This window comes from Parasteatoda tepidariorum, chromosome 5, assembly GCF_982258835.1.
Source record: "Parasteatoda tepidariorum strain Cologne lab strain chromosome 5, Ptep-v5.0, whole genome shotgun sequence".
Taxonomy (NCBI): domain Eukaryota; kingdom Metazoa; phylum Arthropoda; class Arachnida; order Araneae; family Theridiidae; genus Parasteatoda; species Parasteatoda tepidariorum.
The window spans coordinates 100,212,714-100,228,405 of NC_141759.1; the positions used below are offsets into that span (position 1 = coordinate 100,212,714).

General features: G+C 33.6%; 1 protein-coding gene across 1 annotated transcript in view; it reads left to right on the top strand.

Moving 5' to 3' along the window:
* LOC107441370 (protein turtle homolog B) overlaps positions 1–15,692 on the top strand; it is a 139,330-nt gene that overhangs the window by 58,332 nt on the left and 65,306 nt on the right. The window contains exon 4 of the mRNA XM_087164627.1: positions 1,664–1,867. Coding sequence (XP_087020753.1) covers positions 1,664–1,867 — 204 coding nt within the window. The remainder of the gene's footprint in view (positions 1–1,663; positions 1,868–15,692) is intronic.

Here is a 15,692-nt window from a genome sequence, read left to right on the forward strand (position 1 = left end):
TCTGTATCTTGGAGCTTTCACTGTATGCAAAATCTTTCAGTTATTCTATTATCTCTATCTCTATTATTTTCATTAGAAAATCTCACTTTTAATTCATTTTACCTGTTTTTTTAATAATATAAACAGTCGCCAAAGAAACAGGATTGTAAACTTATACCATATTGTTTTTCTTTTTAATGTGTATCTGCAGATGAGGATTCTAAACATATATATTATGAGTGACTAATGAATACTCTGCATAAGAAATGAACAAACATATAGATTGTTTCATAACGATCGTCGTTAGTATACTTCATTTATAATATTTATAAAATAAAATACTGACATTAAGAGCGGCAAACTTATCAATTGAACCGAATCAGTATCGAGGAAGGTGGTTCTGAAAGTATCAAAACATGTCTGATTTTATAACCGTCGTTGAATAACTGACCCAAATTTGGGTTGACGGGAACTAATGTAACCTTGTAAATTTGAACCCAGTTCTGAAGACAAGGGAACTCCTGGTTCAAGAATTGGGAGAAATTTGCTTTCGTGGAGGATTTTTTTTGATGGAACTAGCCCACTTTTGCGTTACATGGAGAGGAAAACCAAGAGAGCTTTCCATCGTTAGACTGACAACAAGGAGACTTTAACCCTTTATCCGTCTAAAACTAAGGATGTTTTACGTCAGCGCTATGGTCAGTGTAAGTCGGATGCGAAATTCGTATCGATCAGCCATTGCTGGGATTCGAACATGGTACACCTCATTGGATGGCCCTTCCGGATAACAGGTGCTATTTGCTATTTATAGATGTACAAGATGTTATGTAATGACCATCCTTAAGATTGCAATTCCTTTTAAAAATTTTACAAGAAACCGACACACGATGAATATTGAAAAGAGTGGGGAAAGAAACAAATATGTTATTGATATCAAAGAAAGTAAAGAGAAACGAAAAACATCGAAACCAGTTTAATTTCTTGATGAGATTTAAAGGTGTTTTTAATAAACCCTCCTTTGTTTCCTCAACAGTGATTCGTTATATTTTCTATACTAAATTTCAATTTCAGACCTGTAATGTGTATGTTTTGTTTCATTTCTGAAATATACATACAGTCAAACCCCGCTACAGTGAACGTTCAAGAGACCGAAATTTCGATTCACTATATTCGTACTGCAAACAATTTTAGCTACCTTTTCCAAACTGCTCCCTTTTATTACACATTATTTAAATAAATGACCAATAAAAATGATTGAAAAACGGTATGTAGTAACAAAAAATGTGCTACCTTTTATTTATTTTTGTACTCTTCGTCTTGCGTACAAAAAATTTAACCGAGATAGAAGTAAACAAGAAAAAAGGCTTATGGCTACAATCCACTCAATAAATGGTTTAAAAAATCGGAATACGTTTTATTTTATGTAGAAATTTCAAAATTACCAAAAAATGAAGAAAATAAAATCAGCCGAAGACAGAAAAAAGTTCATAATATCCAATTTCTTCTCCTCTTTTGTTTCACTATGTCTACAAAATATAATATTATAAGTGTACAGCAACGCAAGGGAGCGAACATTTCGTTCACTATATCCAGGAATAAAACATGTTCACTATAACGGGGTTTGACTGTATTAAGGGGGCGTCATAATGTCTGTCAATAATTTTCACCTAATTGTTGCACAAAGGTAATCCTCTACCATCTGTCACGTGGTGGAAAGGAGATGTTTTATTGGACGACAGTTATGAGGACACTGACCAGGGATTCGTGAGAAACGAGATGGTCGTGGACAGGATAGAACGCAAGGACTGGATGACCAACTACACTTGCAAAGCTTCCAACACAATTGCAACAACACCCAAATCAGCTTCCATAAAACTGGACATGAATCGTAAGTATGTCATTTAACAGCAACAATGAATGTCCTTTATAAGTGAATTTTTTTTTATATCTCGAGCTATGCATGCGTGTAGAAAACAGTAAGTATTCAGTTGCATAAAACCGAAATTATTTTTTCGGTTTTATGCAACTGAGCAATGGGATGTCAGTAAGTGATGGTATCTCGATCCTGACTGGTTGTTGAAGAGTGTCTTTTGTTTACGTTAGCAACTGTGCTTTCCATTCTATTTCCAGTAAGCCAAACCGGTCTACTAACAATTCTCTGAGTTGACACTTTTTATATTCCTTCACAAAGATTCTTTCACTATTTAAAACAGGTATAGTTTGTCTAAAATAAGAACTTCCCCAGACATTCGTCTGGACCTGTGGTGGTGACTATGGTAACGATGCATGACTATTTCAAGTAGGGGTGCGGAGTCACTGTTTTGGGGTTGCTTCGGTTCAGGTCGGCGAAAAAAAGGGATATATTGTGTTAATCCAAAAGAGAAGCTACCCTCCTTAAAGTGCGCCACTCTTGTTTCCATAGCACCAGACGATCTCAGACTTTGTGGCGGGAGGAGCTCTTAGCTCAGACAAACTATACGACGCAATGCAGAACATAAACTAATTACGCATGGAAGTTGCCAGGTACACAAACAAAAATATATCACGGTAAGAATGAAATACATTAACAAATGATAAATCAAAGTTAAATAAAAGACGTAGATAAGAAATAATTATATTTTAACAAATTCTATGAGCGATATGGGGCTGTATTTATTTAACTTCGCGTTAGTTAACATTCTAGCTCACGTGGGGAAACTTGGTTCAACTTTACCGAGCCATTTTGTTTATAAACTATCAGCTGGCACTGACTTCATAAGCCACATGTATCCCGGCGACATTGTCGCAGAACGTTACAGAGTTATTGCAGAGAAAGTTTCCCTTTAAAAAGTAAAGAATTTTACTTTTCTTTTCTTCAAAAATTAACACTTAATATTTGAATCATGCTTTTAAATAATCACTATTTGAAGAACTCAATTTACTATGATAGTATCGTAAATCGGTTTCCATTATATTTTCAGTAGTTATCGATATTGATTTTCACGTGGTTTTTTAAATATCCAGATATATTTCAAACGATATGGAAAATTCGAATCTTGCATTCGACTGTTTACTTTTCAATGCAATAATTTTATCGAATTATGGTAGTTATTGTTATTGATTTCTCCGCTGTTTTTAAATCCGTTTTTTATACGATATTATTTATTAAAACAACCTAATCTCGAAACGAAAAACGCATTGGAGGAGTCCGATTCGCGTGATTTCGTCGTCGATTTTCTTTCGGCAATTACTACAAAGGATTTCATGACTTTTAATTATTTTTTCGCTGTCATGATTGTTTACAAAATGCGAATAATTTGCTCGTTCCCATACCCCACCCCCCAACAAAACTCGAGAATATCACCGATATCAGTAAAATAAAAAATTATTGCATGTTCAATTAAAAAAAAAAGTTTTTTTTTAAAGACAGCGCTTTTGTTATTTTTTAATTATTAACATATATATTTGTTATTATTAAAAGTATCTAGCGGAAAAATATAAGTGCTAGAGAGTTTTGTCGCAGACAGCTCGAAAAAGTTCTGCCACAAGGCACATGTGTGGGTATCATGATCTTCTTGAAGTGCAAGTACCCAATTGATTTGGGTTAAGCATTTGCCTCTCTTTGAACTTACTCACTGATTAAGGAAGCATAAATGTTGACTACTTTACCGTTAGTGCATGAATATTAATAAAAATTATATTTGACAGTGGGAAAAAAATTCATTTGCTTCAAAAATCGAGTTGAAAAACGTTGACCAGTTGCTCAAAACAAGACTTTCCTTTTTAAAACAGTCGCGAATGAAATTTTTTTATTTTTCTCATTATATAACCGTCGTTGAACAGCCGACCTAATTTTGAGTTTACAACTACCCATGTTCAAACTCCATACCCTTGTACTTTTGAACCCAACACAGAAGACAAGTGAGCTCTAGCATCCAGTATTGGGAAAAATTCGCCTTCGAGGAGGGCTTTTTGATGGAACTAATCCGCATTTGCGTTATATGGAGAGGTAAACCATGAATTTTTCTCACGGCTAGCTTGACGACAAGGGGACTCTAGCCCATGATCCATCTACCACTGAGGATATTTTTACGTCAGCACTGTGGTTTATTTTATTTTATAACCGGCGTTCAACAGCCGACCCAAAATTTTGGGATTACTACTACTGATGTTCAACTCCGTAGCCCTGTAATTGGAACCCAATCCAGAAGACAAGGGAACTCCAGGATCAAGTATCCGGAGAAATTTTGCCTCCATGGAGGATTTTTTGATGGAACTAACTCGCATAAAACAGTGAAAACCCCACACGTTTAGCCTGATGGCAAGGAGACTCTAACCCATGATCCATCTACCACTGAGGACGCACTGAGCACTGAGGTCGGTGCATACCGGATGCGGATTCGTTTTGACTAGCCATCTATGGGGATTCGAACATGGTTTACCTTATTGGAAGGGGAACTCTCAATCCCCTGAACCATAGCGGCTTTCAGCACTGTGGTTGGCGTGAACCGGGGGCGCAATTCGAATTCTAGCCGTCACTGGAATTTGAACCCGAACCTCATTGGAAGGCAAGTGCTCTATCCCCTGAGTCATCACGGCTATATTTTAATCATTAAAAATATGAAAGGACTAATTAGTTTAAATATAATTACATACATTTAATAAAAAAATTCTTACATTAAAAAAAAATCTTTACATACATTTAATAATGAATTCTTCGTAGGTTATAGAGGAAGTCTCTGACGCTGCTATACCACTAGGGACACTTTCACATTGATAAGCAACTTAAAAGCATAGAAAAAGTGGACTCATGCAAACCTGGAATAGTCCATGAAGTTTCAAATAGTGAAAAGAAATTCCAAAATGTCAATTACGACAGTATTACTTAAGGAGTATGATGTTTGGAAGTCGTGCAATAATTTGTTTGCAGATATTGATATTTCTAAAATATTTTTTCAAGCTTTGAAATGTTATGGTTTACTTTAGGTTTGCCTGAACTAACTTTTTCCGTACATTCAATTCTATAATACCAATTAAAGTGAATAAGAATTTGGAAAGAAAACTTTCTCCCGTATATCGTCCTTTTTATATACATGGCAGGCTAGTAAGTATGTTTGAGTTGAAGGCGGTACATTATGGTAAAGGTATTACCAATATAGTTATAGATGATGTTGCAGACTGATTCAGTGGCGAATGGGTGCATCGAATAAAGAAACCATATTTAATAACAAACAAATTTGATAAACAATGTGATATGGTGCGAAAGAGGGCTTTTCAAAAAGCCATCCAGCTCAATCCATTGCCTGCCACGTAAGTGATTACGGAATTATTGTGAGTGATTACAACGTCCTCTTTTAGTCAGGCAGAAATTCGTAACAAATGAACAAGTTTAACCTGAAGACGGGACATTAATGCAATATTGTTCCCAATAAAGTTTCAAATGTTGTTGCTGTTGACCTCGGCCATTAAGGCTGAGTGGGTTCGATTGTTCTTGTTTTCCAGGGGCGCCATCTATGGCCAAGAATTCAACTTTTGCCACACCCATACGTCACACCCGTTGAAAGGGCGGACTCATTCACGCATCCATTCATTCGTCCACAGATCTTAATTTTGACCTGAACCAGAGAACGATCAATATCCAATTCAGTACCCCCAGAGGTGTTGATTTGTTACAGGAACATGGAGTACTTTGCTACACGACAGATTTAACGTGAGCCAGTCACCATTTACTACAGGGAGAGCCTTCGGACGGCAGGATTCGAACTCCCGTTATCTCAAACGTGAGCCCAGCGCCCTGCCAACCAGGCTATCCCGGCCAACAAAATTGGAAAAGAACATGTTTAAACAGAATGCAATATTGTTCCGAACAAAGTTACGAATAAACACTTGCAGTACAAAAAAATTATGATAATAATTAATAACCCCTTGCCAGGGGTCGCCCGAATCCAGTTCGGGCAACTACTACGTTCATTATTTGTGATGCCCGACTTGACTTCGGGCAAGAGAAAAATTAACGTATCTATTTTGTGAAGCCCGAGCTGAGTTCGTTTCTAATTTAGGATACTTAGTTCACTATTTTCCTAATAGATGGCATTAGTGATCCTAAGTTTTCACCGATTACGACATTAGTCGAGGGAGGGAAATGTGGGTAGAGGGTTTGGGGATATACCATACAGTAAAAGATTTGTAAAATTTATGAATTGAAAATCATATTGTTGTGTTTTTATATTATATTATGCGAGTTATATTCAGAGCCGGATTATACTTTTCATAGGCCCTAGGCACAGCCGTTTTGGGCCCCTTCCCTCCTTCCCCCACTCCTCCCCTCTTTTCTTGCATATTTTTTTTACATTTTTATTAATTTGGATTTTAATTTTCAAATTTGTTCATCGAACTTTATCTGCAATAACGACATACTGCCGATATTGCAGTTGATATCGATAATACCATTATGATTAGTTCGATCGATAACTATGTAAACACTTCACGTCAACAATACAACAACAGTGAAATTGATAGTGAGATTAATTACAAGAAATATTTATACTACAAATAGCTTCATAGTTTTCATGATACTACTATGATAACTAAGTGAAGGAAATTAACATTGTCAAAAGTAAATCTTTTGAAATTATGAATGCAGAAGGAATTATGAATGCAAAATTATTATTGAAATTATGAATGCAAATGCAGAAGGAGAAAGATCTTTCACCTGATTAAAATTGATAAAAAATTATTTGCGTTCAACAATGAATCAAGATCGTTTGGCATCGCTCGCACTTATGTCTATTGAATACGACATTTTGCGTAGTTTGAAATTCGACAGCATAATACAAGATTTCGTTGAATCCAAAAATAGCAAAAAAGTAATACACTGGTTATCATAAATTAAGGAAAAATCACAAAAATAGCGATAACTCTTTCAAAAGTAAGCCAAACCGTGCAAAATTTGCATATGTTGTCCACTAAGAGTAGCTGAGTAAAATTGCAATATGCAAATTAGTGGCGCTGCACTCGGCTTACGTCATCTGCCTGGAGCATAAAAGTCCAAGTTTGAGAGAAAGCACACAAATTTTACTGTGATTGCGACATTGAAAATCTGAGATAGCCAATTCGTAATAATGACCTCTAGGCATCATTTGCCTGAAGAACTACGATGGAGAGCCATCGGGAGACTAGAGGCAGGGCAGAGTCAATCAGAAGTGGCCAGATGGCTAAATGTGAGTCCATCTGTGGTTCATAGACTTTGGAGGCAATTTCAAACCACAGATTCGGCATCTAGGAGGTTCAGTCAAGGACGGCCAACTGTTACGACCAGTGCCGATGACCGATATTTGACATTAAGTGCACGCAGGAATAGAACCGCTACTCCGACACATCTTAGATCCTCTCTTGCTGCAGCCACCGGAAGGTTGGTGTCAACGTCAACTGTGCGCAGAAGGCTCCACGAAGGTGGTCTGTATGCGAGACGACCAGCCATTTGCGTGCCGCTCACATCACGCCATAGGAGAGACCGTTTGCAGTGGGCCCGACAACATGTCCACTGGACGTCAGATCAATGGAGGCCTGTTCTCTTTACGGATGAGTCCAGGTTTAGTCTAGAAAGTGACAGTAGACGTTATTTGATATGGAGAGAACCTGGGACCCGTTATCATCCATCAAACATCCGTGAAAGAGATGCATACGGAAGAGGCAGTGTCTGTGTTTGGGGAGGCATATCCTTAGGAGGGCGCACATACCTCCATGTCTTTCCAAGGGGAACCGTGAATGCTCAGGTTTATCGAGACAACATCCTTGATGCTTATGTGCGCCCATATGCCGGGGCAATTGGTGATTGCTTCCTGTTATAGGACGATAATGCAAGACCACACAGAGCTCGCATTGTTGATGATTATCTTCAACAGGAAACAATTACTCGCATGGAGTGGCCAGCTCGATCCCCGGACTTGAATCCTATCGAGCACGTTTGGGATGCTCTAGGGAGGCGTGTATCTGCCATCAATCCGCCCCCTCAGACCCTTGCCACGCTTGCAACTGCTTTAGAAGAGCAATGGCTCTCACTTCCTATTGAACTGATAGACCGCATAATTGAAAGCATCACACATCGCTGTTTGTGCTGTATTGCTTCTAGAGGCAATCATATTCCATATTAAAGGTACTTTTTCTATTGCAAACCGATACTTCCAATTTGTTTATTTTATACATGTGCTAATTTCTATACTACTATTAATGTCTGATAATTTCTTTTTATGTTGTTTAATACCTTACTATGTGTTGTATATTGTGGGTAAGTTTCATAAAATTCCATGTGTAATTTCTTGAGTTATCGCGATTTTTGTGAATTTTCCTTAATTTATGATAACCAGTGTATATTAGATCATAAGATTCTGTAAAATAATTTATTACCGAAAAATATTATATTTTTATTTGTATCTTCATAATTTTGTGCAAAATACACTTGTTGTTTTTAAAGCTAAATTATTTTCGTCAACAAATTTTTTTCTTCCAAGTTTTTCGTAGGCCCCTGAATTTCGTAGGCCCTAGGCACGTGCCTAGTGTGCCTATAGGTTAATCCGGCCCTGGTTATATTATATTTAGTTTCAAAATTTTGTTTAATTTGCTTTGTCAATTTCTTTTATTAATCATTCTTATTACTACTTTTCAAGAAGTGTTTCAGAAATATTCCAAAGAAAAAAAAATTAAATTTGGGAATAACGCTACAAGTACTGGCATTTTTCTATGCTCTTAACAAAAGTTGAGATATAACCATGTAGACTAAAAGAAGACGTCTATGTGGATGAAAATTCACAACCCTCTACGTTGTAGTTCATAGCCGGTTGAACGTTAAATAAAATATATCACAAATAGTAAGGTTTAAATTAGGAAAAACGAGCAAGATATAATATAAAATAAGGAGTTGCGTTATTTTCGTAGACATCTAAAATATTTAAAATAAAACTTGGGTAGTCTTTCTGCAAAAACTTGAAAACAATTCACCTTAAGAGAGAGAGAGTCTTCTATTTTATAGAACGTTCCAAAGCAACTCATTCTCAACGAGATGAAGAAAAATTTTCCTCATTCTCACCCCTTGCATTATTCATAATCTGGAGGGAAAAAATGAAGATGACACTATACTTAAGATTATCTTTTTGGAGTTTTCTTTACGCCTTAATGGTTAGAAGTGTTACCCATGAAGAATTTCTTCCTTTTTTTTTATTTGCTTAAAGATTGCTCTAACCATTGTCAAAAATAGGATGGAATATTTCAAGCCGTAATTTCCAGGCCTCATATTTTATAAACGAACTCTACTTTAACCCTTATTTATGAGTTTTTTTTTTCCTTTGAAGAATAATATTCTTTTATAGGGTAAGTCTAGAATGTTATGAAATATTTACATTATACAATCTCTAGCCAAAATATTAGACACACTAAAAATTCGGTGTAAAATCTTAATTATTTGGTGACACTATACAGCTTTATTGTTTTTACGCGTGACTGAAACTGGTTTGCACTTGTTTACGCTAGTGTATTAATTGATTAACATTGCGACGCGATTTGTTTAAAATAAATACAAATAGGTGGTAGGGTAAACTAACCAGTGAAGGAACACTTAAGCTTCGCTTGCCTTTTAAAAAATCATGTTAATTTCAAAATTCGTAATTTTAGTTAAATGACAGTGTCAACATATTTGATACTAATTGCAAATAATGTAAAAAAATTGTAGAGAACTTACATAATATTGTTTTAAAGTTTTGGAGGTTCAAATAACAAGTAGTAAGAAGACCAAGTGAAGGAGCACACAGTAAAGGAACATTTAATTTTGGTTATTTTTTAATGCTCTTTATGAATTTATAAGCCATGCAAATATTTAAAAACAAGCCTATTCTTGAAACTATAACATATATATACTTGGAAAATGTTAACTTTTTTTTGTAATCATGAATTGAAAATTAAAGTGTCAATATATTAACACATACTGTTCATTCACTGGGAAATCTATGCCCAGTAAAGGAACATGTCTGTTCCCTCACTAGTTAGAAGTTGTTTTTCGTATCTTACTTTTGATGCGGAACATCACCAAAGGTACAAGAAAATTAAAGTTTATTTTTTATTTTCATTAACTCAAACGTAAAGAAACACTTGTTCCTTCACTGGTTTTTCATCGTTTGGTGATCCAGTGAATAAACACCCCCTTATCTCAGTATTTCATTATGGTATGATGCTTAAAAAAATAAAACGTAACTTCAATAACTATATTTTGAATTCCCTTTTTCACAGTGCTAAAAATGAAACTATTACATGTAATCAATTCCACTTCAAACATATAAATATAAACACTCACCTTATAATTTTTCAAAGAAACAAGGTGTTGCAGCGATAATAACAAATTCAAAATTTTTTCCAGAGAGGTCTATTTGACCAGGTAATCCAAAACATTGCTAGATGACTTCCTAGATGACTGGCAGTAAGCTATCGTTACCAATCAATCTAAAGAAAAACTTTCAAATTCTTATTTTTTATCAATATAAATGAAATGTTCCTTCACTGGGTAGTGTTCTTTCACTGGTTGGTTTACCCTATATCAAAAATTTCGTATAAAAACGCATTACATGCATGTTTAAATATAAAAGTATTGCCTATAAACTCATGCAAAACATGTGATTATTAAAACACTCCAGTGCGTCTAATAAATTGATCTAATTATTATAATATACTAATATAATACCTGATATAATAAATAGTCTATATTTATAGAATATAAAGTCTCATTTATAATCGAACATAAACAAATGCAAACCGGTTTCAGTCGCGTATAGTATCACTGGCATAATATCACTTGATAACTAAGATTTTTCATAGAGTCTTATAGTACGTCTAACAATTTGGCCAAGAGACTGTATGCGAAAAACAACTAGACATTTTGACTGATAGCACTCGCAAAACAAACTTGCGTGCGCGTCCTGATTTTTTTTTAAATACAAACTATGGTGAAGATAAAATCACGCAGAAAACAAAACATAAGTAAAACATAAATAATTATGATCCAAAAGAACTACATTTTATAGAAAATAAGTATTTGTAAAACCCTTTTACTGAGAGGGCGCTGTAAGCGCAACAATTAGCTGTGAACTTGCAGGCACGGAAATGTTAATATGTTGTATTAATTCTTTTTCCTTATTAAATAATTGTTTTGTTACATTTGATTTCACCAATGACTTATTTTCTGAACTATTGATAAAAAAACCACTGAATCTACCTTGATGCTGATTTTTGAATCACTGATTACATTGAATTTGAACACGGATCAAGTATCCTACACAAAAATGAAAATGCAACGCTTTCAAATATGCGCTTTTAAAAAGGAAAGATCGACTTACTTTATCTAGAGGTTTCAGCGCGGGTTGCCATAAATGGAACAGCATCGCTCATCCTGGTGACCAACTTGGCTATAATCCAAATCTAGCCAAAACAACAGTTAAAATAAATATTGATTTTTTTTTCTTCATAAAAATATATATTAAACTTATCAAGTAAAAATTACTATTTTTTTCATCCATTTTTTTCATAAAAATAATTGAATTTATAATCAACAAGCTTTAAATTGTAAATAATATCTTGCTGATTTCTGTCAATGGGATACTGTCAACTCAAGAAGAAGTAAACCACTGATACGCAACCACCAGACCTATGACCCAGCACCAGCTGAATGCTTTTAAACAAAAGGGTGTATTCTGGATATTGCTGACAAACGTCGATAGCTTAGTTTCTACACATAAGTTTTAGAATGTTGACTAACGTGAAGTTAATTATATACAACTCCTTATGGCATACCGAATTAGTTAAAATATAATTTTGTTTTGTCTACGTCTTTCATTTAGCTTAGATTTCGATTTTTTATGCATTTTACTGTTATCATTATAATTTTTCGTGATCTGTGAATTTGAAATCGAGATTTGGACACTTTGTTGAACAATTAGTTTGTTTACGTGGCTTTGTGCCTGTCTGAAATGAACCAAATCTTTCTTTGTGAAATTTCTTCGAAATCTTTCTTCCGATACTATTTCTTTTCCCCCCTCCATTTAACAACAAAATAAATAAATATTTTTAAAATTTCTTTTGAGCTTACAGTTTTTATTTTAACAGACTGTCTACATCTATCCTAAAAATTAAAAAAAAGAGAAAAACCAAGCAAATTAAGAAAATCAATAAGTTTTATCAACTGCGCAGAAGCTGCAAGCATATAGAACTCATAAAATAAGTTCAGAATGTTGAGAAAACATAAACAAAATTACAGAATAATGAAAAAGATAAGAAAAAAATTATTTAAAAAAAAAGGAAAGAAAAAATTTATAAAAGTCCGAGAAAAAGGTCATATCCGCAAAAAAGAAACAAAAATTTTGGAGCAATTTAAAATTAATTACGAAATTGTTGATCTGAAATTTTAAAAATATTTGTCAAAAAGAATAGTATTTAAGCTATGAGATTAAATACGCAATATATGATTATTTAAGCTACTTCTTTTATACTGCACATGCGCAAAACAAATTTAAAAATTTTTTCATAATTTTGTAATGAATCATATTTGGAAACTAATGAAAAAAGTTTGATTTGAATATCTGAAAAATTTAAAAAGTTTCACGCAATTTTCTAAGTAGTTTTTGTATTTTTCAAAAAGAAGCTCAAAACAATCAGGGATCTTCCACAAATTTTATTTTGTGTCGTAAGACAACATTTAATGGTAATTATTATACCTTACAATAGCCGTCCAGAAACCAAAATTTTATAGTATAGAAAAAGAAAACACACTTTTATGAGATTAGGTGGTACTCCATAGTGGCAGACTTATTTTTAATAAATCTTGTTTAATAGTACAAGGTGAAATTGGTAGAAAACCCCTCATCGTTTTGAGTTTTATTTTAAAAAGTTCAAAAACTACTTAGAAAATTAACTGAAAACTTTTTATATTTTTAAGAAACTTTTTTCATTAGTTGCTAAATACGATTCACAACAAAATTATGAAAAAAAGGTTTTTACTTTTTTTCTGCGCATGCGCAGTGTTAAAGAACAAGCTTAAATACTCATATCTTACTCAGTTTTTAACGAATTTCTTTTTTTTTAAATTTTAGATCAACAATTTTTTGATTAAATTTAAAATGCTCCAAAATTTTTGTTTAATTCCACTGAATATTTATAAAGTTATAACAAAAAAAAGAGACGAACGAATAAATTTTTTATAAAAGCATAATACAAATATATACTCCAGATTTACGAAACTTAATGTAGTTATTAAAAATATGAACTAATTAATCGATACAAATTACAAGCTTATAACTTGATTTTCTGGTAGAGGGTGTTCAAAAATACTTGTTTTCTTACATTGATGTAGTGCATACCGGGCAGTGGTGTTGAACCTTAAAAAAACATTGATATAGGGCATACCGGACAAATGTATACCGGGCAGTGGCACTTAACTAGACCTAAGTATATATTTCGGGCATTTACCAAAGCAACTATGTGATTGCTAACATTCACTCGCTGGAAGTCAAAAACCACAAATGCCGGTCGTTCGCATTAACAAATATATATTAAATGTTGTCTTGATTTTTTTCCTTGGTCTACTACGAGAACAGCATTTAAGAAATGTACAAATAAAATTAAATTTAAATAATATACCTCTAGCAGTTTATTAAAAAATAAATTTGATTTTTATGATTTATAGATGAAATTAGATAGAGAAAACAATGTTTGTTTTTTCCTTTATCCAAACATTTCGTTTATCGAAAGTAAGTTTGATCACTATTACTTCGTAATATCGAGGTCCTACTGTATTAAATATTCTTATTTCGAAGGGTGTGTTGAGAAATTTTTACTCATGGAATTCTAAAGAAAACTGTGTAATTTAAAACATAATAGCTATTCCGCGAAAGGGCAGAAAAAAAAATCATTTTTAACCTTATTTTTTTTCCTCACCATATAAATAAGGTTTGGCGTTATTTTTAAAACATTTAAGATGCCTTCTGTAAACGAGAGATATTGTTTAGTTATTTTTTTGTAAGGGAAAAAACAGATGCTCTGGAAATGCTTGAAAGGCATAACTTCCTGTGCTTTTATTTTTGTGTTTAAAGGAATTTTAACAACACGCTTTCATTTTTAAAACCGTGAATTTATTATACGTTAAATGCAAATCTTTAGAAAAATTTGGGATGAATAATGATTCTTTTTTGGATAATTTTTTTTTTGCATTTAAATATGCGATACAATTAATTATTTCAAAGTGAATAATGTACACAGAGACATTTTTATGCTTTTCGAATAATTTTTAAGTTTTAATAATAAAAATATTATTGACATAATCTTGGTGAAAATTATTTTTCTTGGGAACTTGCAATTATTTTTTTTTCCTCTTTATTTTACGTATTTATTGCCGATAAATCTTAAGATTCATTTGCATCCTCAAATAAATATTGAGCTTTATCTGGAGCATTTATCTGGAATCAGCTAAATATGGAGCTTTTATTTGAAATCAACTGAATCTGGAGCTGTTTGGGACGGGAGAACCGTAAAAACTCACCATAAATTGACAAAAATGAGACTTAATTAGTTTCGGCAATAGGTAAAAAGTATTTTATTTTATGACCGTCGTTGAACAGCCGACTAAATTTTGAGTTTACAACTCCCAATGCCGTAGTCTTGTAATTTTGAACCCAATCCAGAAGACAAGGGAACTCCTGGATCAAGCATTGGGAGAAATTTGACTTCGACTTTTTTAATGGAACTAACCCGCATTTGCTTTGCATTAAGGGACAAACCACGAAAACCTCTCACCCTTAGCCTAACGGCAAGGGGACTTTAACCCATGATCCGTCTACCACTAAGGATATTCTTACGACAGCTCTGCGCTTGGTGCGAGCTGGATGCAGAATTCAAATCGATCAGCCATCATTGAGATTCAGACCCGGGTCTCTTCATCGGGTGGCCAGCTCTCAAACCTCTGAACCACCACGGCTCAATAAGTACAAATTTTTAAAAAATAATAATTTTGTACTTAAAAGCCAAATTAATGAAAAAAGGTCACTTAGGTGAAATTTTAAAAATACGTGTTTTAAATACGTGTTCTGCTTAATCTAATTTCGTAAAGCTAGCAAATCTATATGCAGGTATAATAAAATAAAGAATTCGTCTGTGTGATCACGCGGAAACCATATGCCTAAAAATGCGATATTCAACATGAAGCTAAATCAGTAAAATTTCAAACAAATTACGGAGCCTAATTTTTTAATTATATTTTTAATTCAGAGATATTTGAAAAATGGAATTTTCTCATTGGTTTAGAGGAAGACATTGTTTGATGTAAATACTAAGTTATGTACTAAAAGGCAAAATTAAAAGAGACATGGTACTAATTCGTTAAGGAGGAACATAAAATAATTTTGCTGTATTATTATCCACACCAATGATAATTAATTAATTTGGTTAAAATACAATTTCGTTATACTTATTCATTTAAGAGTGCGTGGCGATTCGAAAAACTATTACTGACGTCAGTGTTGCTTAACTAATTTTGGTAATGGGTACTAATTTTATAAACGTCGTCGAATAACCGACACAATTTTGGGCATACGAGTACTAATGTCTAACTCCGTAGCCTTGGGATTTTTTACCCATTTCAGAAGACAAGGGAACTCCTGGATCGAGTATTGAGAGAAATTTTGCCTTCGTGGAGTACTCTATGA